At 39.6% G+C, this 26,945-nt stretch overlaps 2 protein-coding genes across 2 annotated transcripts in view; both read left to right on the top strand.

The window, feature by feature from the left end:
- Positions 1 to 916: 916 nt before the first annotated feature.
- On the top strand, positions 917 to 14,294 carry ints7 (integrator complex subunit 7). The gene is made up of 20 exons (XM_030721478.1): positions 917 to 1,124; positions 1,284 to 1,413; positions 2,041 to 2,187; positions 2,758 to 2,895; positions 2,979 to 3,025; positions 3,282 to 3,481; positions 3,569 to 3,691; positions 3,779 to 3,896; positions 4,051 to 4,185; positions 4,306 to 4,403; positions 5,654 to 5,893; positions 6,148 to 6,285; positions 6,386 to 6,592; positions 6,840 to 7,034; positions 8,374 to 8,477; positions 8,562 to 8,630; positions 8,930 to 9,062; positions 10,160 to 10,258; positions 10,809 to 10,994; positions 13,930 to 14,294. Exons 1-20 carry the CDS (start codon positions 1,031 to 1,033, stop codon positions 14,209 to 14,211), a joined length of 2,883 nt encoding a protein of 960 aa, XP_030577338.1. The 5' UTR covers positions 917 to 1,030; the 3' UTR covers positions 14,212 to 14,294.
- Positions 14,295 to 17,750: 3,456 nt separating this feature from the next.
- The window catches only part of lpgat1 (lysophosphatidylglycerol acyltransferase 1), a 130,980-nt gene continuing 121,785 nt past the window's right edge, over positions 17,751 to 26,945 (top strand). Inside the window, 2 exon segments of the mRNA XM_030722034.1 lie at positions 17,751 to 18,282; positions 18,946 to 19,198. Coding sequence (XP_030577894.1) covers positions 18,961 to 19,198 — 238 coding nt within the window. The 5' untranslated portion in view covers positions 17,751 to 18,282; positions 18,946 to 18,960.

Here is a 26,945-nt window from a genome sequence, read left to right on the forward strand (position 1 = left end):
GCAGTTGCTAGTTCAGTAAATAGACTTTGATGTATTTAACTGTTGCAAATAAAGGCTGCATATATATGATGCATTTATTTATATATACAGGCCCAGAGGTTTGGCAAGGATGATGGGAAGTTGTGTGAAATATGTGTATTTTTTAATTTTCTATATGTGCTTTGATGATAGATAGATAGATAGATAGATAGATAGATAGATAGATAGATAGATAGATAGATAGATAGATAGATAGATAGATAGATAGATAGATAGCATGCCTTGGCTGTAGCAAGTGGTTATTTGAGTTACTGTTGCCTTCCTATCAGCTCGAAGCAGTCTGGCCATTCTCCTGTGACATCAACAAAGCATTTTCACCAAGAGAACTGTTGCTCACTTTCTCTTTTTCAAACCATTCTCTGTAAACCCCAGAGATGTTTGTGTGGGAAAATCCCAGCAGATCAGCAGTTTCTGAAATACTCAGACCAGTCAGTGTGTCACCAACAACCATGCCAGGTTTGAATTCAGTCAAGTCATGGTTCTTCTTCAATCTAAATCTGTTTGAACTTCAGCAGGTCATCTTGACCATGTCTACATGCCTCAATGCACTGATCCGCTGCCATCTGATTGGCTGATTAAAAATGTCCTTTAACTAACATTCAAACAGGTGTACCTAACAAAGTGGTCAGTGATTGTTGATGGGCAGCTTGCTTTATTAACACCTATAGGGAAGTTGCAGTTCTGCAGCAGGAAATTCATACATAGAAATGAGGTAGAGAAAAAACAAAAAATATATACCATATAACAACATACCATATAAATGACCTCACTCGATATTGTAGTCTCTAAAATACAGTAGCTTGTTAGCTTTAGGGTTAAAGCTTGGCAACCAGCATTTTATTGTGAAAGTCAACCTCCAGACCGGATGTACTACCTCTGTATTGTCAGTGTTTTCCTGAATGCCGCCTGAACAGTGAAATGCTAATATCTCATGAGTGCCCTGAAGCATCTTCTTTTAAGTGAAAAAAACAAACAAACAAACTAAATAGTAATGTCGCTTACCTCAGCACGCTCATTCCTATCGGAGGCTTGTTATGGCGAACAGGAGCTCGACGCTAATTCCGCTCTCATGGAGCTGGACAAAGGTGCGCTAGCACGCTAGCTAAAGATTTAGGAAATGGCTCATTGATTGCATTCAGATCCGGTGTGCCGTTTCCCTTCGTGTGTTATAGCGAATGTAAATACTGGTGAATACATGAAAGCTCTCTGCTTTATTGTGACTGGTCAAATTGTTTTAATTTCAGGGCTGCGGTCGGGGAAGCTTGGGGAGCAGTGTGAGGCTGTAGTTTTGTTCCCCAAACTCTTCCAGAAGTACCCATTTCCCATCCTCATCAACTCTGCATTTCTAAAACTAGCAGACATCTTCAGGCTTGGGTATGATTGCTTTAGAGATGATTTATTTTTCATTTTTAATGTCCGCTTCAGTTTCCGTTCTTTTCTGTTGTTTTTATATATATATATATGGCTGAAACTAGTACAACTTGCCATAAGCTGACACCCATCCCAATCCATTATACGGCAGAGAAAACTTTAATAACACCTCTCAGTAATTGTGTGTGTACAGTTTAACCACAAACTTAATAATAAATCATGCAATAAAGTAATTCAAAGGCTATTCATGCACTAGTGCAGTTCACATAATCATGGCTGCCATGCTGAGAAGAAAGTAAATATAAGTAAATGTAAATAAATGTCAAATAATTTGAGAGTAATGCAAAATAATAAAAAAAAAAACTGACATAGTGAAAAGAAATAGACACTTGTTGATATAATCTTGAGTCTAATTTCATGTCTTTGATGTCTCTAATTAACCTTAATGTTTATTAAGGAAGGATACTTTAGCCGGTAAACTGGTTGTTGAGGGCATGCCTGTTAACCTCTAATTATATATATATATATATATATATATATAAATAAATTTCCTAAACTAATAAAAGATCAGGGTGAGTTTTACTGTGCCACAAACATCTTTATTAATAGAAGCCTGTTCCTCTTTTCCAGTAACAACTTTCTGCGTCTCTGTGTGCTCAAAGTGACTCAACAGAGTGAGAAGCATTTGGAGAAGATTCTTAATGTGGATGAGTTTGTGAAAAGGGTGTTTTCAGTCATCCACAGTAATGACCCTGTGGCCAGGGCCATCACTCTGAGGTAATAATGTGAAACGATGAATAAATACATGAGTGATGCATGTTTGCCAACTTCCAGTTCTTTCCAGTCGTCGTTTTTTTTTTTTTTTTTTTCCTGCTGCTCCCTTTAGAGGTCACCACAGCGGATCATCTACCTCCATCTCACCCTATCCCTCCTTGTCACTCACAGCAACCCTGCATGTCCTCCTCCACTGAATCTTCTCTGTGGCCTTCTTCTTTTCCACCTGCCTGGCAGTTCCATGTTCAACATCCTCTGTTTGGTGTATTCACTATGTCTTCTGCACATGTCCAAACCATCTCAGCCTTGCTTCTTTAACTTTGTCTCCAAACCGCACAACCTCAGCTGTCTCTCTGATGTACTTATTTCTAATCTTGCCCATTCTGGTCACTCCCACTGAAAATATTAACATCTTCAGTTCCTTCACCTCCAGCTTAGCCTCTTTTCTTTTTGTCACTGCCACAGTCTCCAAACCATACATCATAGCAGGTCTCACTAACATCTTGTAACCCTTCCCATTCACAGTAATCTCAGATTTTTAAAAGAAGCACTTCTGCTGTTTTATGTGTTCAGGATGCTTGGTAGTTTGGCCTCCATCATCCCAGAGAGGAAGAATGCCCACCACAGTATTCGCCAAAGCCTGGACTCTCATGACAATGTAGAAGTTGAGGCTGCCATCTTTGCATCTGCAAGCTTCTCTGCACAGTCTAAGTAAGGAAACATTGACCAAAACTGAGCTCTGATGTATGGGTTGATGTTTTAGGTGATGTAAATATGTTTTTTTTAATTTTCAGAGATTTTGCAGCTGGAATTTGCAACAAAGTCAGTGAGATGATTCAAGGTAAGATGTTTATTTATGTATTGAAAATGCCACAGATCACATTAAGAGAAACAACAGCTGTCCTGGTTCAAAGCTTCATTATCACTGAGGTCTTTTATTTAATATTCAGTTTTCTCACTTAAGTAAAAGAAGAAGAAAAAGAAACAAAAAACACAGCAAATACACAATTTGACGAACCATTTAGAAAACCTATGTTGTCGTGGTGGATACTGGAATGTTTCTTTTACATGTGCATTGAACTTTATTTCCACTCCAGGTTTAGACACTCCTGTGGAACTGAAGCTGAAGTTGATCCCCATGCTGCAGCACATGCATCACGACGCCAGCCTGGCATCCAGCAGCAGAGAGCTTTTACAGCACCTGGTTAACTCTTATCCTTCCACCCCCATGGTCATCGTCTCGCTGCATACCTTTACCCAGCTGGCTGCCTCCTCCCTCATAGATATCCCCAAGCAGGTAGGCCCAACTCACTGACAGAGCAATGCCTTATTTTTATTGGTTTGTTATGGTAAACGTCTGGTGTGGTTCCTTATCTGTTTGCAGCTGCAGCTCCTCCTTCAGTACCTAAAAGATGATCCAAGAAAAGCTGTGAAGAGACTTGCAGTTAATGATTTAAAGCTTCTGGCTAAAAAGGCTCCTCACCTGTGGATTAGAGAAAACACTCAGGTAGAGCTCCAGATAGTGACAGTTGCACTGCAGGGTTGTCTTGATATTTAAAAGCTGTGTGTAATCTAACAGATTTTATTTCTGCAGACGCTGTGTGAGTGTGCTTTGACCATCCCTTACAACAGTCTGAAGCTGGGGATGCTGGCCGTCCTCTCGACCCTCTCTGGAACAATTGCAATCAAGCAGTATTTTAGTAATGTGGCAGGTAATAATTTCTTTTAAATCACTGCGTTTTCTCCAACATTTTATTATATACATTTTCCCAGCCAGGCTTTATATGGATATGTCCTTATCTGTTACTTATATTAAGAAACAAAGAAAGGCACTCTGAACTGGATTCTGTAAAACTTTCTTCTCAGGTGGCTCTTCGGTTCCACCCCGGCTCACTGACCTGGTTAAATTGGCACAGGAATGCTGTTACCACAGCAACCTGGCAGTTGCTGCTCATGGGGTCATAGTGCTCTCCAATATTGCCATCTCCTGTCCAGAGAAAGGTTAGTTACACTGGCAGTAACCTATTTGGGGGATTTCTTTTAATGCCAGTTGAGAATCAATGCTTTTATCTCACATTCAGTTTGATAATATTTGCTGTTGTGCGCATTTCCCCTCCTCAGATATAGTACAGCTGGAACAGGACACAGTTTTGGGAGTGGAATCTCTTCTGATGCTCTGCAGTCAGGACAGCAGCCCCGGTGCACAGGCCACACTGAAAGTAAGACAACATTAGAATCCCGAGGAGGCACAGCGCGTATATTAGAAAACATCTGAAATAGTACCACATGGAAAACCGTCACATTATGAATTTGTTACACTCTCATCTTCTTCCTGACATTGTGTGCTCTAACCTAACATTGAGATTTTAAGACACACTGATGTGTAGCCAAGCCAATTCACTGGTTTTGCTGGGGTTATAAGAGTGGAGCGAAGTAAAACCTCCTAGTGATTGATAGTAGGTTGCCACAGTTACCTGTAGTTTTTTATGTTTGTCAGTACATACACCCTAACTACTGGTCAAGTGGTAGTAAAACCTGAAAAAGTGCAACGCAAACCAAAGTAAAAGTTGTGCCTCAGCGCTGCAGCCAACACGTTTCAAAAAGCTCAACTGTTTTGAAGGCAAATGGTCCCAGTTTGCAGTTTACGTCACACTTTTCACAGTGTTTGTAGACATATCCGTAACTTCTATTCAAATTATGCCCACAGCAATATGCTAGTGAGTAAAAAGATCACAAGGAGGTTTTTGCCAGCCGTTTGAGCAGTACATGTTTTTCCATAGCGACAGATGGTTGCCAGGATGTTGCTGACAAATTGTAGACCTGTGTGACTGGGACTTTAGTAGTAATTTTCCCAGCAACTTCCATTAAACTTCAGCAACCAATCACAACTGGTTGGAGAGTACTCAGTTTTTCTTCATGACCAGTGGTTACCACATGGCCACGGACCAGTAACCATAAATTGTCAGCATGATTGTAGCACATCCATAGTGGGCACCTGTCTGAAAAAGAAAAAAAATATATTGCCCCTTGCCAGCAGAAGGTTTAATAAGTAGAATAGTGTCCATACTTTCCTCACAGCCACTGATGTAAGTTTTTGAAGGTTATTCATTTTCAGTTACGTCATACTGAACCAAGAGTAGAAAAGCTGTCAGAAACTGAGTGTTTAGAGCAGTCTGAAGCCTGAGCTTTAGGCTCACAGTGTTACTTGTACATACTCTGACCTTATTATTTGAAACTTTGGCCTTGTTTGATATGAGGATCCACCGTTGTGAGAGAACAGAGAATAAAGAAGCAATCTTCTTTAATACCAGCTGCACAAACTTTGCAAATGAGGAGGTCATAATTTGGGAGGATACCTTACTTACCACTACTGATGAGCTGAATGTGGCCTTACATTCAGCTCATCAGCCATAATCTACATTGTGGCATATTAACACCCATCTCTGTTTCCTCTTGTTTTGAACTTCAGACAGCTCTCACCTCATTGGTTAAGCTGCTGAAAAGTCGACCTCATCTCAGCCAGTCAGCTGTGGAATTCCTGCTCAGCCAGCTCCACTTATCCTGCGACTCCTCTCGTGTTCTCATGTGCCACGCTCTGGCAGCCATTGCCACCCAACTGCCTGTGCTGGGGGACGGTATGCTCGGGGATCTGGTTGATCTCTACCGGGTGGCCAGTCACTCATCCACTGACAAGCAGCAGGAGCTTCTGGTGAGAGATGTGCATTGGTCCCACATCAGTTGGCATGTAGACATGAAGCATATGTTATATTTAGCTTTTGTTTTAAGAACAAGTACTGGAAACTCAAGTGATGATTATATCTGCTTGCTTTTGGACACAGCATTAAAAGAAGTCTTTGTTTTTGACTTGATTTACTTCCCTTACATATCGCTGATTTTTGGAGTTTCACACGTCCCCCCCCCCCCCCCCCCCCCCCCCCCCCCCCCCCACTGTGATTGCTACAGGTTTCCTTGGCAACGGTGATTTTTGTTGTGAGCCAGTCATCTTTGTCAGCTGAAGTGAAGACGGTCATCAAACAGCAGCTGGAAAATGTTGCTAACGGCTGGACGGTGTATCGCATTGCACGGCAAGCCTCGCGCATGGTGAGAAGATTTTTTTTTTTAATCAAAACCGTGTGATAAGCAGCCACAGAGCACCTCACATCTCATAGAAGATGATTATTTTCTTATCGTTCACCTGCAGGGATGCCACGAGTTCTCCAGCGAGCTGTACCAGTGTCTGCGGACTCGTGTGGCATCAGAGCACTTCTACTTCTGGCTGAGCAGCCTGAAAGAGTTCTCCCAGGCTGAGCAGTGCCTGAGTCACATCAAGGATGGGGACTACAGCGGAGCCATGAGTGCCATCGCAGAGGCCTTGCGCTCCTACCAAAAGGGCATCGCCTCCCTCACAGTCAGTTAACTGCCAGGCATCTGCTTGTCAAAAAGCATTAATATTGTTTATCTTTCACCAGTGACAGGATGCTCAGAGCTGCTGATAGCCAGTGTGGAGAGCGGTGCCATTAGAGCTGATTTCAAAGCAACTCTAACTGCTAATGACATGACTCGCCTAACGAAGACCGAATCTTGTTAGATCAACTCAACCAGTGCAACTATTTAACTGTTGTACCCTTATTTATCTGATTAATCCCTCCCTGCAGGCAGCCAGCACTCCTCTGAGCCCTCTTACATTCCAGTGTGAGTTCATTAAGCTGCGGATCGACACCCTGCAAGCCCTGTCGCAGCTCATTTGTACCTGCAACAGCCTGAAAACCAGCCCTCCTCCTGCCATTGCCACCACCATCGCCCTCACCTCAGGCAATGATCTGCAGCGCTGTGGCCGCATCTCAGTGCAGGTGAAATGCTGAACTTTGGCCTGTGAGGAGTTTGTTCTCTTTTTGAGGCTACAGTGTGTTGTAAGGTCATTGTTTAGGCTTTCTGTTAATGGACCATCACCCACGCATTCTCATCAAACCAGAACAGCTTGTAAATTATGTGGAAGTGGCATTCAGTTTTAAGTAGGAAGTAAAATTGATTTAAGGGCAGTGTTCAACATATCTTTCCCTACTAGGCCTCAGGGTCAGTAGATCAGACTCATACTTACCCCTTGTATATTTTCACTGGATCACAAAAAACCAATTTAATTGCTATTTTTAACTAGCTTTATCTAGAAGGATAAAAGCATAATGTATTAATAGATTTAAGTTATGAATTACAAGTCTGTATCAGAAAAAATAACTAAATCTTTATTATAAATGTAGTGGAGTAAATGCTCTTTAGATTCAACCCTGCAAGTCAGAAAGTCATGAGGTAGCTGCTGCTAGCTAGCAGAAGAGTTTCCACGAAATTTGCCAAATTCAAAGAACTAGCAGTTTATCTGCATACAGGCAATTTTAATTTTAGCTTCTTTTTAGTTATTTGTGCTGTTGCAGTGTAAAAACAAACCAGTGGTGGACAGGAATGGCTAAAAACATTGCTTTTCTCCTCATTCAAACTATCCAAATGTGGTTTGATGAAGGAGTTTTATTGGTATTTTAATCTGAAAGTGCTGACTCTAGGGGAATAAAAGTCATTAGTGAGGTTCGGTTTCAGCCAGTTTGCTTCACAGGTCAATTGACAGGTGGAAATTATAGATAGATGGCCAATAAACTTGCCTGACATTCTTTATTATTGGCCCCAGCCATTGGTCATGTTGAACCCCAATAAGGGAATTGGATAGTAAGTGACACAAATCTCTAATTTTAGCTGCCAGGTGGGATTGGTGTAAACACACTCAGGAAAAAAATAGATGGGTCTTAACACATTTCAGTTGCAGGCAGTTACACACCAACATCCAGCTACCTCAGGCATTATTGGTACATTGCAGGTTTGCTCATTGGAGCTGCATCCATAAATTCAACTATTAGGATATTTGTTGATTGTTTAGGTGTTTGGTTTGGATTAAGTGACTTTTTGCACAAGCGAAAAATTTGGGCTGGGTTTTGCTTTGTGATCAAAGGGCTCGCTCTTGAAAGCTGTGCACTGTCTGTCTGTTGCCTGTCAGTCCCCATCTAATGTTTATATGATAAGCATTATAATTAATTATTAATTACTTAATTCTTATTATAAAGTCACACATTTTGCAGTTTACCATCAAGCAGGATTTGTGCATCCAAGAGAAATAATGCCGCTCTGATGCGTTTCTTTTCTTTTCAGATGAAGGTGTGCATGGATGAGTTCAGAAGTCTCGCTGCTCGCTATGCTGACTTACACCAGTCTTCGTTTGATGCTGATTATGCGACCCTTCGCAATGTGGAGTTGTATCCTTTAACAGACACTTTAGTTCTTTTTTTCACGTCTTATTTGCTCGGCTGTAATTTATTTTTCTTTAACCATCCGTCCAGACAACAGCAGAGCTGCTTGCTCGTCTCCCATGTAATTGAAGCCTTGATACTGGACCCACAGGCCGCCAGGTGAGGGCTGCTATTGGTGTCAATAAACAATTTAATTGTGGTAGACTCTCAATAAACTGTGTATGCATCAGAGTGATTGTCAAGTAATAAAAAAATAAATCATGTTTTGGGCAGCTTCTGAATGACGTATGGAGGTGGCTCTTTGTAAGCTGCACACTTGAAATGTATGATGTGTATGATGTATGAATGTATAAGATGGACTATTTACTTCAGTGATTTGTATAGAAGGGGCTTTGCTAAAACACGCATCCCTTCTATGAATTCCCCTGACGTGTCTTCTTTCCGTTTTTATAATGCAGTTTTCAGGAGTACGGCACTGTGGGGTCGGTCCAGACGGAGAGTGAATATGAGCGACGGATGATGTCAGTCTTCAACCATGTGCTGGAGGAAGTGGAGGGCCTCACCAAGAAACACCCTCCTGTCTCACATCTGGTAAGATTAACCTTCAGGAATCATCGGCGCTTTGGTACTAATGCTGCAGCCTGTCCAAAACTCAGCATTTGTGACAGATGCATTTATTGAGCTAAGTTTACTCTGTTTATGTTTGTTGCTTGTGAAAGTTTGTGTAAACGTCTGTAACAGTATTTTTTTTTTTTAAATGCTACAATCTCTACAAGAATGTAACCTGAGTAAGCCTCAAGCAACCAAACTCTTCTAGTGACTTCTGATGCTATTAATTTTGGTTTTTAATAATATTTTAATCCTTGACTGTTATTCTTCGGTTTGATAATACTGGAAAAAAATGTAAAACTTAAGGTATGTTTGAGTAAATTCTGTGTATTCTAGTATTATTTTAACACCAAAATATAGATGATCTGGTGACTCTGTAATACTTCGATCAACAGCAAACTGCAGTGGAATCATCATAGTCAGGGTGTCATCCTTAAAAACAAAATCAAATCATCTTGTGTGTAGATGTGTAATATTTCAAATATTTTTTGCAGAAACACACGTGGCTTCTTTCCAGGTACTCCGGCTTCCTCCCACAGTCCAAAGAAATGCATGGGGTTATGTTAATTGGTGATTTTAAATTGGCCGTAGATGTGAATGGTTGTCTGTCTCTCTGGGTTAGCCCTGCGACAGACTAGAGACCTGTCCTGGGTGCACGCTGCCTCGCCCTGTGACAGCTGTGATAGGCTCCAGCCCCACCCCTTCATGACCCTGAATTAGAGAAGTGGGAGGAGACAGATGGAGATGGTCAACCATTCACGCTCACATTCACACCAAAATCAGTCTATAATGTTAAAAAAAACACACATTTTTGGGTGACAAATTACCCCACACAACTATGTAATCTTTGCCACACTAATGGACTAAATCCTGTAAAAGACATAAATAAATAAAAACTATGAAAAGTTTCAGAAGTTGATTGACAGACTTGTGAGTAAAAATCAGTGAAAACGGCTCATGCAAATGTATGGCTCATAAATGACCCCACTCAGTCGCCTGAAGATTGAATAAATGAAAATGACCAAATGAGGTAGCAGGAAATGAATCTCAGTGATGTAAATGTGTCGTTTGTGTTTCAGCACACCAGTTGTCTCTGTGATGCCGTCATAGCTTTGCTGAAGGTGCCGCTGTCTTTCCAGAGATATTTCTTCCAAAAGCTGCAGTCCACCAGCATTAAGGTAACAGTTTTTAATCTGTTTTAAAAGAAAAGCACAATAAGTATTGTGCACATTTTAATGCACGGTTGCTACAGGCTGTCTTCTTCCAAGCTAGCTGCCTATTGTTCAGTGAATCACTTTCTTACCCAGATTTGCATAATAAGATTGATATCACTTACCAGTAGATATGTAGCTAATACAGGGAGACAGCAGACTCAGCTTTGCACAAAGACTGGAAATAAGGTAAAATCTGCCTGCCAGCACTCCTAAAGCTCTCTAATTCATATATTATGTAAAAATGCCTCTTTGTGTTTCTATGGGGATTACGTGCTGGACGGTTTCTTGGCTGGGCTTCTTGGAAAGCAGTGTGTCAAGCCAAGAAATTGTCCAGGAAATGGCCTACTGTAAGAGAAATGCATGAGACATTTCCACAGTGTCACATTAGTACTCTAATGTGCACATCTCTTTTTGGCTGTTTTGGTTGATAAAATGGGCGTTCATCAGAGGAAGGAAAACATTCTTCCTTTAGTACTCTGAATGTTTATCCAGGGAATCTGCTGTGTTTTTACAGCTTGCCCTCTCGCCATCCCCGCGAACACCGAGCGAGCCAATCCCAGTGCAGAACACTCAGCAGCTGACTTTGAAGGTGGAGGGTGTGGTACAGCATGGCTCAACCCCGGGACTCTTCAGGAAGATCCAATCTGTTTGTCTTAATGTTACTTCAGTTCTTCAGAGCAAGACGGGACCGGACTACAAGGTATGTGGCCTTACTCCTTTTCTTTCTTCTTCTTTTTTTTTTTTTTTTACAATTCAAAAATATCTAAAAAACAAAAACAGTCGAGTTTGTTTATTGAAACTCAAATCTTGTAGTCTAGGGACAGATCACCCCAAATTCACAATTCCATTTATAAAAATGTGAATCGTTGTGAATTGTCACCTTATTGTAGTGGAGGGGTTGTGGATCCCAGGAGCTATGTTGTCTGGGGGGTCTGCCAGGCCAAATTGGTCCTGGGTGAGGGGCCAGATGAAGAGCAATTCAGACAAGGCTTATGAGAGGAAGACCTAGGGAACAGGGTTACCGGGGCCCCACCCCAGAGCTAGACAGGGGAGGGTTCTTGAGGGAGAGCACCTGGTCACTGGGGCCTTAGCCTATGGGGCCTGGCCGGGCACGGCCCGAAGAGGAAACATGGGCCTGGGTGAGGTGTTTCGGGCATGAGGAGGCCTCCGAGTAGACCCAGGGCGCTCTGAAATTAAAAATCTCTTGGGGTGCCTGGGAACGTCTCAATGAGGTAGCTGGGTAAAAGGAGGTCTGGGGTTCTCTGCTTAGGCTGTTGCCCCCCCTGACCCAGCCCCGATAAGCGAAAGAGGGATGGGTGGATAAATATGTGATCTGTAGTGTATCTATGTCAAGGGTGGGCCACCCAGTGGATATTAAAATTTAAATAAAAATCAGTACAGACTCACTGCACTCATTTATAGCACAATGCTTCCTCTTGTTGATTTTTATATATTTATTTTTTGGACATTGCAGGCCAGAGTAAGATAGTCTGTGGGCCAGTTCTGTCATTTTGCCCATGTGTGAACGAGGATGTTTTGGTGCAAATTGCCCATTTGGCTGTAGAAACGTCAGCCTTCTGTGGAATATAATGGAACCAGATGACACTCGCCTTGTGGTGCTCAAAATTAAAATTAAATAAATAAAATTATACCCACATCTACCAAAGTATTTTCTAGAGAGGGTTGAAAAATAGCAGCACATATGTGGAGTGGAGTCCATTACCCACAGAATTAAGGACCATAACATCTCTCTAATGCTTTCTCAAACATATAAAAGAGTGGTGAGTAGATAATGAAAATTATGTTATAATGTGAAGTAGAATCTAAGTAAACACATAGTAACTGTTTAAATGTTGTTTTTGCTTGTGAGCTTTGTAAGTGGTCTTTAATGTTTGTCATAATGTCTTTTGTTCATTCTCATGCTTCTGGCTCTTACCTGCGGTTTTTATGCATTTCCTTCTTTGTCTCTCTCTTCCTATTTATAAATTCCACCAAATAGCAAGGGACCGCAAATCTGCCTGTATGCCTAAATCTTTACATGACAGACCTGAGTGCTCATGTGAAGTTATTGTGCATCGTTCCTATTAAATAAACATAAACTCATTTGAAAAACTGAGCAGAAATGTCTTTTTTTTTTTTTTTTAGAAGTCATGGCCTTATCATTCCAAAAAACAAAGAAGAAAAAAAAATCCACACTCCATGTTGTTGGCAGTTTCAAATAGGAACTATTTTCTTTCTGCTGTTTCTATCTAACCACCAACTGAAAAAAATCAATTGCCGTGTTTATTACAATCAAGTAAAACCTGACTTTAACACTTTAACAAGTGTGCAAAAACATTTAGTTTGCAGAAATAAAAATAAAAACTACTCTTTTGAAAAAGACAAAAAAATTATGCATCTACTAAAATAAAATAAAAATAAATTGTAAATGTCATTTAGGTTTAGTCTTTGTCAGTGTGGTTACATTTGTCAACCCAACATGCATCAGAAGGCTTTGATGCACAATTATTTTGACTGGAGTGTCTGAATACTATAAAGTGTTGTTTTTTTTGTATTGTAATACCTATTCTGGACTTCCTTATTTTTTTCTCTAGTCAATGCTATGTAATATTAATAATAAATAATGATATAAACTCACTGGCGGGCCTTGCTTGTACTGGGTTGGACCCCCTTTTTGCCTTCAGAGCTGCTTCATTTCTTCATGGCACGGATTCAACAATCCGTTCCTCCAGAGGTTTTGATCCATATTGACATGATTTCATCACACAGCTGCTGCAGATTTATTGGCTTCACATATCTGAGAATTCATGATCTGTTCCACCACATCCCAAAGATGCTCTGTTAGATTGAGATCTGGTGACTGTGGAGACCATTTGAGTGCAGTGAATTTATTGTCACGTTCAAGAAACCAGATTGAGATGATTTGAACTTTGTGACATGGGATGTTATCCTGCTAGAAGCAGCCATCAGAAGATGGGTACACTGTGGTCATAACGGGATGGACATGGTGAACAACAATACTCAAGAGAACTGGTGCTTACTGGATATTCTCTCTTTTTCAAACCATTCTCTGTAAATACTAGAGATGGTTGTGTGTGGAAAATCCCAGCAGATCAGCAATTTCTGAAATACTCAGACCATGCCACATTCAGAGTAACCTTTCTTCCCCATTCTGATGCTGGTTTGAATTTCAGCAGTACCTTACCTTCACCAAGGTTGTCCTGATCATGTCTACATGATATTTGCATTAATGAGCTGTTGAACAGGTGTCCCTAATAATGTGACCGTGTATGTATATGATAATAATAGTGATGATGATAATAATAATAATAAAAATAAACAATAAAAAAATAGTTCCTACATAAAACTGCTCACTGCTTTTGGGGTGCTTTGAGTTTCTGGAAGATGACGTTGCTGCTCGGTTTTTCAATTTTGACACTTTGAGCAACAAAAAGGACGTGCCATCAGGTACCATTATATTTAAGAAAAGTCAGATCTTCACAGCTGATCTCCAAAACTGGGCAACTTGCCCCAAAACAGTTCAGATGAATTTTTAATTTGATTTTAAGTGATAAAAGCAGTTGAAACAGGTTCTTATTTTTTTTTTTTTCCTCATTCTTTTTTTTCCCTTTCAGATTCCACTGGATACTAAAACAAATGAGATCAAGCAGCAGGTCGAGCCCCACAATGACTACTTCAGCACCCAGTTCCTGCTGAATTTCTCCATCCTGGGCACCCACAGCGTCACTGTGGAAGCCTCGGTGGTGGATGAGAGCGGCATCGAGTGGAAGACCGGGCCCAAGACGACAGTGTCGGTCAAGTCTCTGGAGGATCCGTACTCCCAGCAGCTCCGTCACCAGCTGCAGCAGGGCGGAGCTCAGCCTCCACCACAGAGGGCCGCATACACTCGCTTCTAGCTATGTTTGCAGTTTGAGCTTTTGCACTTGACCTTGTAGAAATTAAATATGTACATATTGTTTTTTCAATGATTAAAATACCAATTGATTTAAATAATAACTTGGTGTGTCTTTTTAAAATGGAACTGATCAATTTTTAAGGCTTCTGATATTTCATTTCATCTTTAGCTTTTTTGTATAGCCTCAAGATTGAAGTCAGCCACTACAGGATGCTCAGTTTAATGCAGTTGTTTTAATACAATACATTTTCATACACCCAGTAACCTCTCTAAGATGATTTATTGCTCAATGTCCTTGGATTTTTACGCGTCCTACATCCATGCAATTGCACAGACAGCCAATAGGGGGCACTCCATAGTAATTAACTGAGCATCTTTCTGTGAAGAACCCTAAAATCTTTGCTGTCGGCCCCACATTTGTTTTAATCATAGGTCTATATCAGATTTAATGCTTTCTAGATAGGTTAACTGATCATTTTATACCCCTCAACTGAGGTTTTTTTTTTTTCCGGCAGCATTTAAGCACCTAAAACTTAACTATAATTATGTTTAACTTTTATTATGCAATAGATTTTGCACCTATAGCTTTGCTCGAATACCATACCGCTGTTTCTAGTGCAGAATGTTATAAAGGCAAAGACTGTAAAAGAAAGTATCCACGCCCAAATTAATGATATGATGTGAAAGTAACTGGAAATGAGCACGGATGACTTCAGATGAAGTCATGAGTTTTTTTCATTTATTTATATATATATTTATTTGTGTGGTCATGGACTAAAACCAACCATCAGCACTTGACCGGAGTCTGCGCACTCAAGACTCTTCAGATGAAGAGGATCAAGCGAGAGTGGCGTTAAAAAAAAACAAACAACTTCCGCTTTTGCTTTTCAAAATCAAAGGTGCTTTAATGCCTTCAGTGTCTGATGGAAATTCAAGTGTTTAGTTTCTAGTTCATGCTAAAATCCAAAAATTAACATTTCAAGGACTGAGAATGATTAAAAAAAAAAAAAAAAAGATGTTATATCTTTTATAATGAGCACCTCCCCATTGTTCATAAGTACTGTTCCACTGTGACATGTAGTTTTAGGTAATATTCTCACACTTTAATTGTTGATTATAATTTATTATATTTGGATGAAAAAAGAAGATATCAATTGTAAGTACACCATTTTACTTACACAACAAGGTAATATTACCTAATATTACCCTGTCCTGTGTTAATACATTATCACAGGACAGGATAATTACAATTTTATGAATAGAGTTCATGTAAAAAGTACAAAAAAAAAAAAAAAAAAGGAATTATACAAATATGTGAAAAGTAAAAACAACACACATTTTCCTTGGATGCTTCAGTGACGGTAACTGGGTGAGTAACATGAGCTATCAGACTTTTACTACTCAGTTACAGGGGTCGGACTATATTCTGGATGAGGCACACACATATTGCGTTTTGCTGCAGCCTCCAGGCACACTGCGCCCGAGTTTACGTTTGGTAGAACATATTAAAAAAAATTAACAAAGCACAAAAACAAGTGTGTTTTTAAAAAAGCCCAAAGATGAACATCAACATATACAAGATGTCTTGCATAACTTGATAGTGCTTATTTTTTATCCATGTTTTTATGTAACAACAATCTGTTTGTAAATAATAAGACATTTGAATCTTCATCAAACATCAAACTATACAAGCCCAATGTGGCAGAAATACAGCTACACCCTTTTTAGTAACCAGTGGGGTCCGACAAGGTGGGACATAGTCATTTTTTCTTTTTGGTTTGCATATGGATGATCTTTCTAAAACATAATAATCAGAATCCTGGCTGTATGATGGGGCAGAGCCATATCAGTCAACCAATGTGTGATGATTCAGTTGTTCTGTCCCTCATAGCGCCAGCTTGTAGCAGCTGCTCGGGGTCTGCTCAAATTATTGTTTGCAGTATTATATTGAATTAAACTCTAAAAAGAGTGCAATAATGGGGCAATTTTTTTCTGTGGTGATCATGATGTACAGGACCAGTGTTGTAAACTGTGTGCACAAGCAAATATGGTAGCCCATAAATTCCATATGTGTACAGATTATGTTAAAATAACTTTTTAGTTCCTATTGTACTCCACTTCATGCAGTACATTTGTGGTGCACTTACAGTAAAGCACAATATGAAAAAGCTTCAGGTGGCATATAATGATGCATACAGGAGGCCCCCACCGTACCTTTCACATTGTGCTGAGAAATGTTATGTAAAAATTTCTGTGATGATTAATCGATTCTGAAAACATGGTCAAAATGGCCTTAACTGTATGTACTTTAAGTAACACAAGATATTCCTCCTGCTTCTGGGAAAACTGGAAAAATGTATTTGTATTCCAATCAAAGATCAATGCATTTTTGTGTTATCCTTGCATGTTTTTACTTTTTCCTTTCTTTCTTTTATATTGAAACAGACTAGCTTATTTTTCTCCTTCTATCAGCTGATCTGCTTAAGTGTTGCCACCGCAGATCATCTGCCTCAATCTCACGCTATTGCTAGTTTCCTTCTCTGTCACACCAACCCTCTGCATGTCCTCCTTCATTACATCCATGAACCTTCTCTGAGGTCTTCCTCTTTTCCTCGTCACCTCTCTTTTTAACTGAGGTTCAACAACTCTTTCCCATAGCTTCATGGCATGGCTCATAAGCTTTATCCCCTTGTAGTTACTACAGTTCTGCCCCTCATCCTTGTTCTTGAAAATTGGTACCAGTACACTTCTTCTCCACTCCTCATGCATCCTCTCACTCTCCAAAATTGTGTTAAATAATCTGCTTAAAAAGTCCACTGCTCTCTCCTAGATATCTCCATACCTCATCTCTTCATCTTCTTCACAGCTGCCCACTTTCTCCTTACTAACCCTCTGCACTTTCTGATTCACTAACTTTCCTCCATCTGTCCCCCTCTCTCATTTTCTTCATTCACAAGCTCCTCACAGTACGCTTTCCATCTTCTCAGTAAGCAATCCACCCTCATTGGAACATTTAACCATTTTAATCTACAATGATCATTAAACACTAAAGTTTGCTGGCGTAGATAGATAGATAGATAGATAGATAGATAGATAGATAGATAGATAGATAGATAGATAGATAGATAGATAGATAGATAGATAGATAGATAGATAGATAGATAGATAGGTAGATAGATAGATAGATAGATAGATAGATAGATAGATAGATAGATAGATAGATAGATTTATTACAGACTCATAGTCCACATCACATAAAAACAAACACAAAACAATCAATGATTAAAGGAAAAAAGAAAAACAAGGTCACATTAAAAAAAAAAATACATAAAAAGACTCCTAATCTTTTAGGAGGCAGTCATACCAATGTTACCAATAGTTAAGGATAATTAAGGATTTCGTTTTTCTTTAACAGTGTAACATAAATCGAAAAAATAAATCAGTTACTCCATATAGTACTGCTTTTACTTTGAAGGCATGTTCGTCTCATTTCCGGTCCTGTTGATCTTTTGTGTACATTGACGCGTTCAATCGGTACCCGGAGAAAGATAACGGCTCTGGGAAGCCAAAGACGAGAAATCGCTGATCTTTGTATTTGACGTGTACCTGCGGTGCATATTTTAAATCGCGTTTGTCTAACGATCAGCGCTGAACCCAAGGTCCCCCCTCCCCTGTTGAGCCGCCTCACATCAATATTCGCTAATGGGAGATCGGCTAACTTGACGATGACGGTGATGATGATGCATCAGAGGATTTATCCCGGTGTCTGACTGAGATGGAGCCAGCGGCGCCTGAGTGGAGTCGCTTGCTAGCCAGCTAGCGAGCTAACGGTGCCCTCCGGGATTGAGCGTGTACCCGAGCAAACCGCGTTTTTAAGCTAAATGGATGCAGCCGCAGTTTTATCGCGCATTAGTTCCACCTTTGACCCCCATGTTTGATAGCCAAACCATGCCGACCTGCAGATACTGCTAACTTAACCTTCTGGGTTGGGTACACGTGACAGCATTTATCTCTCTCCAACAATTAGCTGCACCTTCGGCCCGTCCTTGGATGCTTCAGTGACGGTAACCGGGTGAGTAACATGAGCTATCAGACTTTTACTACTCAGTTACAGGGGTCGGACTATATGCTGGATGAGGCACACGGATATTGCGCTTTGCTGCAGCCTCCAGACACCCTGCGCCCGAGTTAACGTCTGGTAATGTCTCGTAAAACACTCGAATATTTAATCTTAGCTGCCTCTGCTGTGCCTGTCGGTATATTTCGCGGCATTGCCGAAATATACTAACTAATCCCGTTATGCTAACTCACTCCACCGCTAGCTAGCATGTCATGAAGTACTCGACCGCGTCCCGAGCGGCTGGTCCTTTTATGGCGCTGTCTTTGCATGCATTATTGCTAAGGCTTGGCAGCTAGCAGGCAGTCGATAACGAATAAGAAGCAGGTATATTCAGGAATAAATCCTTCTTATTAATAATGTGAAGATAGCGGCCAGGACGCCTGTGTTACATCTAAATTCCGTGAAATAGCCTCATCCTCAGCCGGTTAGCGGCTCACACTCTGTTGGGTTTCCAAGGTGGGTGTGTGTGGAATAACAGAGTAAATTTGCGGATTAGTTCAGAGAGTTTGTGTACAGTGAGGATAACGCGATGCAAGTTTCACACATGACTCGTTTTCTGCCTTGTTAAACAAGTCATTGGGAGAGGCTAACTGCTGCCATGCGTGTCCTTTGCAGACGGTGTGTATCAGGATGGCACAGCTCTTGGATGGGGCCGGCAAACTGGCCTGGGTTCTCCTCAAGTCCGTGCTTCGTTTCACTTTTATGTTCTTCAACAACTGTGTAGCCATCCCATCTTACTGCTTGTACCTGCTGCTGCTTCAGCCCCTGAGAATATGGGACAGCTCCGCTTTCTGGCACATTGAAGGAATCATGTTCAAGTGGTTGCTGGCCATGGTGTCTTCGTGGGGTTGGGTTGCAGGTTATACAGGTAAGATGGTTTTATCATTCATGGTGCATCACTGTTGCTTTGTGTGCATTTTGGGATCAGTGGTGACCTCTTACTGATGCAGGAGACTGCTCTAACACCAGTTTGGGCTTCATGTCTTCTGCCTTTACATGTACACTTCACAAAGATTGTTTTGTGTCCTATTAGATTACTTATGAAGTTAGTACTAATTTAAGTACCAGTCAAAAGTTTGGACACACTTATCCATTCATATGAATGGGTAAGTGTTTTCCATGTACATGTTTCAGAGAAACAAATGCTTACTGCTGTGACTCAGATGTAGGTACATGAGCGAGACAAATGCTGGCTCCTCACATCCTGACAATCAGTGTGTAAAAATGTCATTTGACAAAGGCGTGGTTTGCTGAATGCTTTACAAGATTACATAGGAAATGACAGCTATTCAATCCTTTATCTCTTGTGAAAAAATATTATATGTGCTGCACAATAAAAAAAAAAATGCATTTTTTTTTATCTCAACAAAGTTAGCAGTTATAGATTGACACATTTTTTTGCTTAATTTATATAACTTGAACCACAGTTTAAGCACCACGTACATTTTTTTCCCCCCATGTTCATGTTCCTACCCAGATCATGACAGCTAACCAGCCTGAGACCATGGGTTTTAGTTTGTAGTTTTCATTATCGTGTATTAAATTAGTAGTAACCATAAAGTCTTCTCTCAGTTGCTCCTACCAGATAAACAGAGGATTAATCTTGTGCTTCATAGGGGTTATTAAGGCCTGAGTCACGCAGGCCTAGAGACTGGTTGGTGACCCTTTGGCAACCTCTGGTCAACAGGAAAAAAAAAAAAGTGTGTTCCCCAAGGTTGCTGGCAGTTGCCAGGTGAAATCAGTTGCAAAGTGGGTGCTGCACCAAAAACATCCTTGTGATTGCTTTGGTCTCTCGCAGCCACCTTTAGTTGGCCTGGAAGATGGTGATTTGTCTGCAAACACTTGCCAACTAACCACAGAGCAGTACTGAAAACAGAGAATGTTCACCTTCAAAGTAAAAGCTGTTCCTTAACGGTGAAACCAACACATTTGAAAAGGTGCAGCTTTTACTTTGAAGGTGACTGGTCACCGTTTTCAGGTTGCATCACACTTTTCACAGTTTTTACTGCTTGGAGAGTAGTTGACAAGTGTTGGCAGAAAAATTGGCCTCTTCCATGTAAACTATGGGTAACCGTGGCAATCTGCTAGTGACCAAAGCTATCACAAGGAGGTTTTCGGTGTGGTACTGTATACCACTTTACGTCCAATTTCACTTAGCAATAGCAAACATCCTCTGCAACTAGTCATGGCATACACATTTTCCCTAGTGACCAGTGGTTACAAAGAGGTCTGTGTGAATTGGGGCTTTAGCAATCTATTTCATAGCAACTGCTGTAGTGCTGCAACTAAAGATTATTTTGGTAGTCGCCTAATCTGTCAGTTATTTTTTTTGATTAGTCGATTACTCAACAATTATTTCAATCTTACCTCACCTGTTCAAGTCTGCCCACCTGTGAATATATCACCTTGTCTCTTTTCACAATTAAAATAATGACCCATAAAAATACATGTTTGGAACTAATCACATGTATTTTTAACATTGTGACCATCACAATAAATATTTTAAAAAATGCATATTAAAGTGAATGCAATTTTTATTTTTTAAATGAAAATATAATGTGCAGATAAGTAAATAAAAATGGCCTCTGTCTTAAAAATTCAAATAAGGCTTCAGATTAAATCAAAAAAAATTTTTCTGGTCCGAAACAGCTGAAAAGTTTACAGACGATTCAGTTACTATTCAGAATGAATGCTAATATTAATGCGAGGAAAGAAATAGGAGCCGCTCGTTAGCTAACATAACTGAAATGGTGCTGCTTAGCAAACATCATCCGTGAGACTTTGTTTCCGACAGACTAACAGAAACATTACTGTACAAACATTAACAGGGTATCAACGCGATGCACTAACTCTCTAAAACGTTGTAACAGCTCCAGGGTGCCGGCGTTTTAAACGCTCAGCATTGCAGTGATGCTGCTGTGGAAGGAAAGCTCTGCTTTGCACAGTCTGCATTCAACTTTATTGTTGTTTTCTGTGAAATGCTCCCACACATTTGACAGTCACTGTCCATTTTATTTCATTTTCTCCACCCTCCTCTCTGTTCCACCATGTTATGTTGTTCACGTTATTTTCTTCTTTGTTAGTATTGTTATTGGCAGACAGTGGAGGCAATACTGCCCCCATACCTTCTCGTAGTATATTGCAGTTACAAAATATGTACGTGGTCTTAGAATATGACACAACAACATTAAAATTTCACGTCGACTAGTCTTTGTAGTTGATGTCATCGATTGTGTCAAGTTATCGACGAATCATTGCAGCCTTAGAGTGCTGGCAACCTCCAGCAACTATTTGCAACCAGCAGAGGAATACTAATTTTTCTGTAGCAACAGGTGTTTGCAAACTGGTCTCAAACCATGCGGGCACCAATCGTAACATTAAGGTTTAAAACAATAGTTGGGCCATTTATGATACTGTTATATCTGTTTGTTTGTTTGTTTATGGTGGGTTTTTTTTTTGTGCTTTAGATAAAATCTTCATTATGATAAATAACTGAATTGTTTTAAAATGCATTTTAAAATTGATGAGACACAACAGGTAAATGTCAAACACGGTAAACCGTTAAATGTCAGTTTGTTTGTTTCTTTTGTTTTGTTTTTTAAAATTAATTGGCAAATAGTCAGTAAAGCTGATACTGGACATTCCAAGTTATGAACATCAAAAACACGTTCCCTCCTCCAGCTTCAAGTGTTTCCTCCTTAACTGATAAGTTGCTAATGGGTAGCTGAAACAACTCAAAGAAAAATGTATTAAAAAAACAAGCTTACCTTTTTGTTTTGATCCTCAAGTGTTGCAGCTGGTCTTTGCTCTACTTTTAATAAAGCATTTTTCAAATAATTACAGTTACATGCTTCAATAACTGGTTCTCTGAAAGTGTTCTCACATTGAAATGCATTGCTTCCTGTTTGAGGTTAAATATATTTCCTCTTGACTATGTTGTGCATCTGGAGAGGGTTCGTTCAAACCAGTAGTTGATAATTTAATATTTCAGTAAAGGTGGTGGTGGTGTGGCTGACATGTGAGTATTGTGTGCCTTTCATTGTCATTTTTAAGTTAATAAATTCCCTTTAGGTTTGGGAATTTTTGTCAGACAGTGGGACGTGAAAAAAGTGTCTGAGACATTCAGAAGTTGTGAAGGGCATTTTTCACCATTCGTGACACTTTATAGGTCAATTATCTGAGAATATGGTTGTCAGATTAATCAGAAATGGAGCTAATTGTTGGTGTGCTCCCTAAATGACTGATGGAGACAGACTGTCAGAGACACTTACCTGACACACAAATATCACAAGTCCTTGTTGTTTCCACTCAAATGACTGGTTGAATATCTTGAAGTGACTCGGTGCACTTGGGTTTGGCTGTACAGAACAAAATGCTTACAAATTGCTAAGTGGTGAATATAGGAAGCAATAAGGCATGATGATTAATGATTCAAAGCTTTGACTCCATAGAGCACCTGGACTTTGCGTTGAGCAAATATGTATTGCAGGCTTTGATATTTTGTGTGTTAAAAATATTTTTCGGACTTGCCTGTTCTTAATGCAGCTGTTCCCAGTGACCGCTTCATTTCACAGGACGAAATTGCGGCATTTATTTTTTTGGATCAAGTTCGATTTTTCTGAATTTCGCAAGTGAAAGTCAGAAACTGATCTGACCAATCAGAGCACTGCATTTAGCAACACTGAGCTCATAGCTCAAAACCCACACCAATATAGTGACTATACAAGCGGTCGTGATGCAGCTACAACTCCTGGATCAAACCATGAAATTCTCCCTGCTGCTGCTTTTGCATGAGAGTTGGATGAACCTGGAATCTCTTTCTTCCTTCTCTTGTTTAGAAACATCAGAACCTCATCACATCATCTCATGATGTTGACTGCATTTTTTTCACATTGCGTTTTATGTGTTTTTTACGATGAAATATTCGCAAAAATGCAACACGTTCAGTGTGTATGTAGGTTACACCACAAGTTTGCATCCGAAAGATTCGGAATTTCGTTTCGTTTTTCGCAACACATCCAGTGTGTAAAGGCCTTGAGTCTGATGATAACCAGATAAAATGTGATGTTAGAGTCGTATCATAATTAATTCTTATGTGGTACATAATGTTTTTATAGGAAGCAGTATGTTTTAATAGCGTGCGGTTTTGGTGTTTTGAATGTCACTTTAAAGCGTTATAATTCATGTAATGTGCCATTGTCATGCAACTAAAAAAAGATGGCTTAATGAGTTCTCAGTTTGATCTAAGGTCAGCCGAACCTTTACCATTACCCAGCAAACATGACTGAAACAGTGTTATTTCCCTGCTTAAAACTGGTTAACGGCCCTCCCTCATTTAAAAAACAAACAAAAAGCAATCAGTTTTTTTTTTTTTTAATTTTTTGTTGACATTAAATGTTACAATTTTGTGTCGATACAAAATTGTAAGCATTTCAATAGGAATAGGTATTTCAATAGGAAGTATATTTCATAACAGAAAATATACCATTTTGCCCAGAAAAATCAGGGAGACATCACCATGGCAACCAAAAAAGCAAAGCTTTTAAAGATGTAGCAGTCCTTTTATTTTTTTAATCCAAATCATTATCTTTTTCTAACCCTAACCAAGTTGCTGCAAATGCCTAATCTTAACCAAAGGACATTTTTCATTCAGCATTAATGTTAGTAAAAATGTTACAAATGATGTGTGAAAGTCTTTGTGTGATTCAAACTTGGATCTCTGGCATGAGAGGGGAAGTGATTCACTCCACCAGTAACTCCACCAACTCCTCTGCCAAAAAGATGTAAAATTTGTGTAGATTTCCCAAAGTGAGACTGGGGTGGCTGGTTCCATGTAGAATGAAAGTCCAGTCAGACTGTCTCTTACAAAGCAGGAAAAAATTGATCAGGTTGTTGAAATAAAGAAATTAAAGGCATGTTTCTTTATTTAAAAAATAAATAAATAAAAAATCCCCAATGCAGCAACATTTGCTGGAAAGCTAATGTAGCTCTGAGCAGACTATATATAAACAACATTTTCAACCTTTGGATGTTTATATACTTAAAAAAAAAAAAAAATTCTCATTTGTTGTATGGTGAACTTAACATGTTTGACTGTCATAACCATCACCTCTCTGCCCTTGATGTCAGCATTGTAACCCCTGGGGTGTAGTGTGTAGTCAGTCAGCTCAGCAGGAAGGGAACGAGGCCACAAAGCTGGAGGTCACAAGTTCAAATCATGCTGCTGTTTTTTTCTTTTTTGGATGTTTTTCTTATGATTAAGAATATTTTTCTTTGTTATAATTGATTAGAAGGAGATAAAACAAAGACTTTGTCTTGCAAAAAAGTCTATTACGGATGTTCCGGTGACCTTTACGAAGTACGCCTAATTTTCAACCTTGACTAGATGTTGAAAAGACCATCAGCCAGCGGTTAGTCAGTGTTGAAATATTTGCTGGGTAGATGCACGTAGGCAGAGCTGTGAAGGAGCTGTGATGCAGCATCTTTTCTGTTGCACAGACATCCCTGCAAACACAATACATAAAACCAGTGTTGTAATTTGTCACAATTTGAGTAGTTGCAACATTAACGGTGACATTGTGGAAAGTTGGTTGCAAAATAACCAGAACACAACAGAATGCAATGCTGCAGTAATACAAATGTATTTTACTAACGTTACTATGACATCATTATCAAAGTTTGAGTAATGTTATTTTAATCTAACTTTTTTTTTTTTTTTTTGTGCATTTTTTTTAAATCTCACTCTGTTGTTTACCTCAGCTGTCAGTATGCTGGGTGTCCATGTTTATTTACTCTGGAGGAGGCTGTAAAACTTTGTGAAAGGAGTCAAATGAGCCAGTGAAGCTCACTTCTGTCTGATGACAGCGATACTGACCTGAGTTATTGAGGGTATCCTGAACTTCTCTGGAATAAATAAGCATGCTTGTTTGCATATGTTAGAACCCTGACTTCAGGAAGTGATTGTTTTTAGAGATGTTGGTTGTTAAATGTTTGGTGGTGTTTTGCTGCTGAGACAACTGACTTGTTCAGACAGCTTTAACATGTTCTACAAAATGTGAATATCTGGAAATAATTGCATTAAATAAACTGTACAGTGCGCAGTCCTGGTTGTCTTTGTATATGTGAGAATCTGAATCTTGCGTTCAAGAGTACAGGGACAAGGATGAGTTGGTTTAATGCTTACTGTACCCCTCCCCACACAAAACTTCTCAGCTATAGTTCCCTGCATTGTCTATGGGATCCTTAACTGTGGACAGTGGATACAGTGTGATTTTTTGCTCTAGTTTTTGTCCAAGTTCACAGCTTTGGACATTTATAGTCCATAATTTTTCTTGTTGTGGTCTATAAATGTTGTAGCCTGATATCAGGCTACAACATGAATCTAATGTTTGAAATTAACACTGATACAAAGCCACGCAAATATGCTAGAGTCTTACAAATGGAGCAAAGCAAAGTAAAAACTGTTAAGCACCTTCATTTGTGGTGCAGCAGTCATGCTTCAGGAAGCTGAAAATGAGCAAGGGCTGGTCGTTTAAAACGTTTCTGCTGCGGCGAGCAACTTGACAATGGTGTTAGTCCCCAGCTTCCCCCCAAAATGTTGCTGATGGCTAATAGTTGGTCCTACTCAGGGTTTTTCCTGACTCCAAACGGGCCTTTGGGGGTGACAGTGCATGTAAACATGATTAGTCTGCATATAGTTAAGGCAAAGAGTCTGTACCTATACCTAATTGAAATCTGCGCTGTCTCTTTGTTGTTATTTGGGATATTTGACAAACAAAAAAAAGTGTTTTTAAGCTTTAATAAATTACTTAAAAAAATTGAAGTCCTCTCATTGGACCACTGGAAACCTGTTCCATGCAACAATGCCAGGTCAGTGAAAAAGGAAAGGCCAGACTGATCCTGGCAGATTCAGACCACCCACTGCACCATGAGTTTAGGTTGCTGCCTTCCAGATGCAGTTTTTACACTACTGGCTGTAGAGCAAATTGCCCTTAGGGGATAATAAAGATCTTTGAATTGAATTGAATCAAGTATCAAACATTTGGATGCAACAAGTGTTGCAGCATTTGCTGTAGATGCATTATAGAGTCACCTTTTTAATAAACACTCATTTTGCATTTTTTTTTTCCAGTAATCAGCAGAAGGTTGCTTGGCAATTATTTCTAACAATAAATTGATCAGGTAAGCCATGTTTTAAGAAACTGCTAAAACTCTGGGTTCTCTTATATGTGAATATTTGCTGTTTTTCTGTTGTCTCATATAATAAGCTGATTGTTTTGGGGTTTGGTCTCCCAGAACAAGATACTTTTGTCCTTTTATTTTTTATTTTATTTTTTGTCCATTTATCCGCCCAATTCATGTGAAGGGGCTTTTCCCAGATTTTGTACAGTATCCATAATCTGCGCCATCATGACCTCACAAAATGTTTTTTTTTTTTTTTTTTTTTGGCCATAAGTCAAGATTTATGATAAAATTTCACATAAATGTTCATTTGGATGGAAATTAAATGTTGCATTTTGGCTGAAGCATTCAATGTGGTGATTTTTATTTAAAGCAATTAATTGACAGTATATTGTTAAACTAGGATTCTCCGTAGCTGCTTGCTTGTTTTTATT

The sequence above is a fragment of the Archocentrus centrarchus genome, chromosome 24, assembly GCF_007364275.1.
Source record: "Archocentrus centrarchus isolate MPI-CPG fArcCen1 chromosome 24, fArcCen1, whole genome shotgun sequence".
Lineage (NCBI taxonomy): Eukaryota > Metazoa > Chordata > Actinopteri > Cichliformes > Cichlidae > Archocentrus > Archocentrus centrarchus.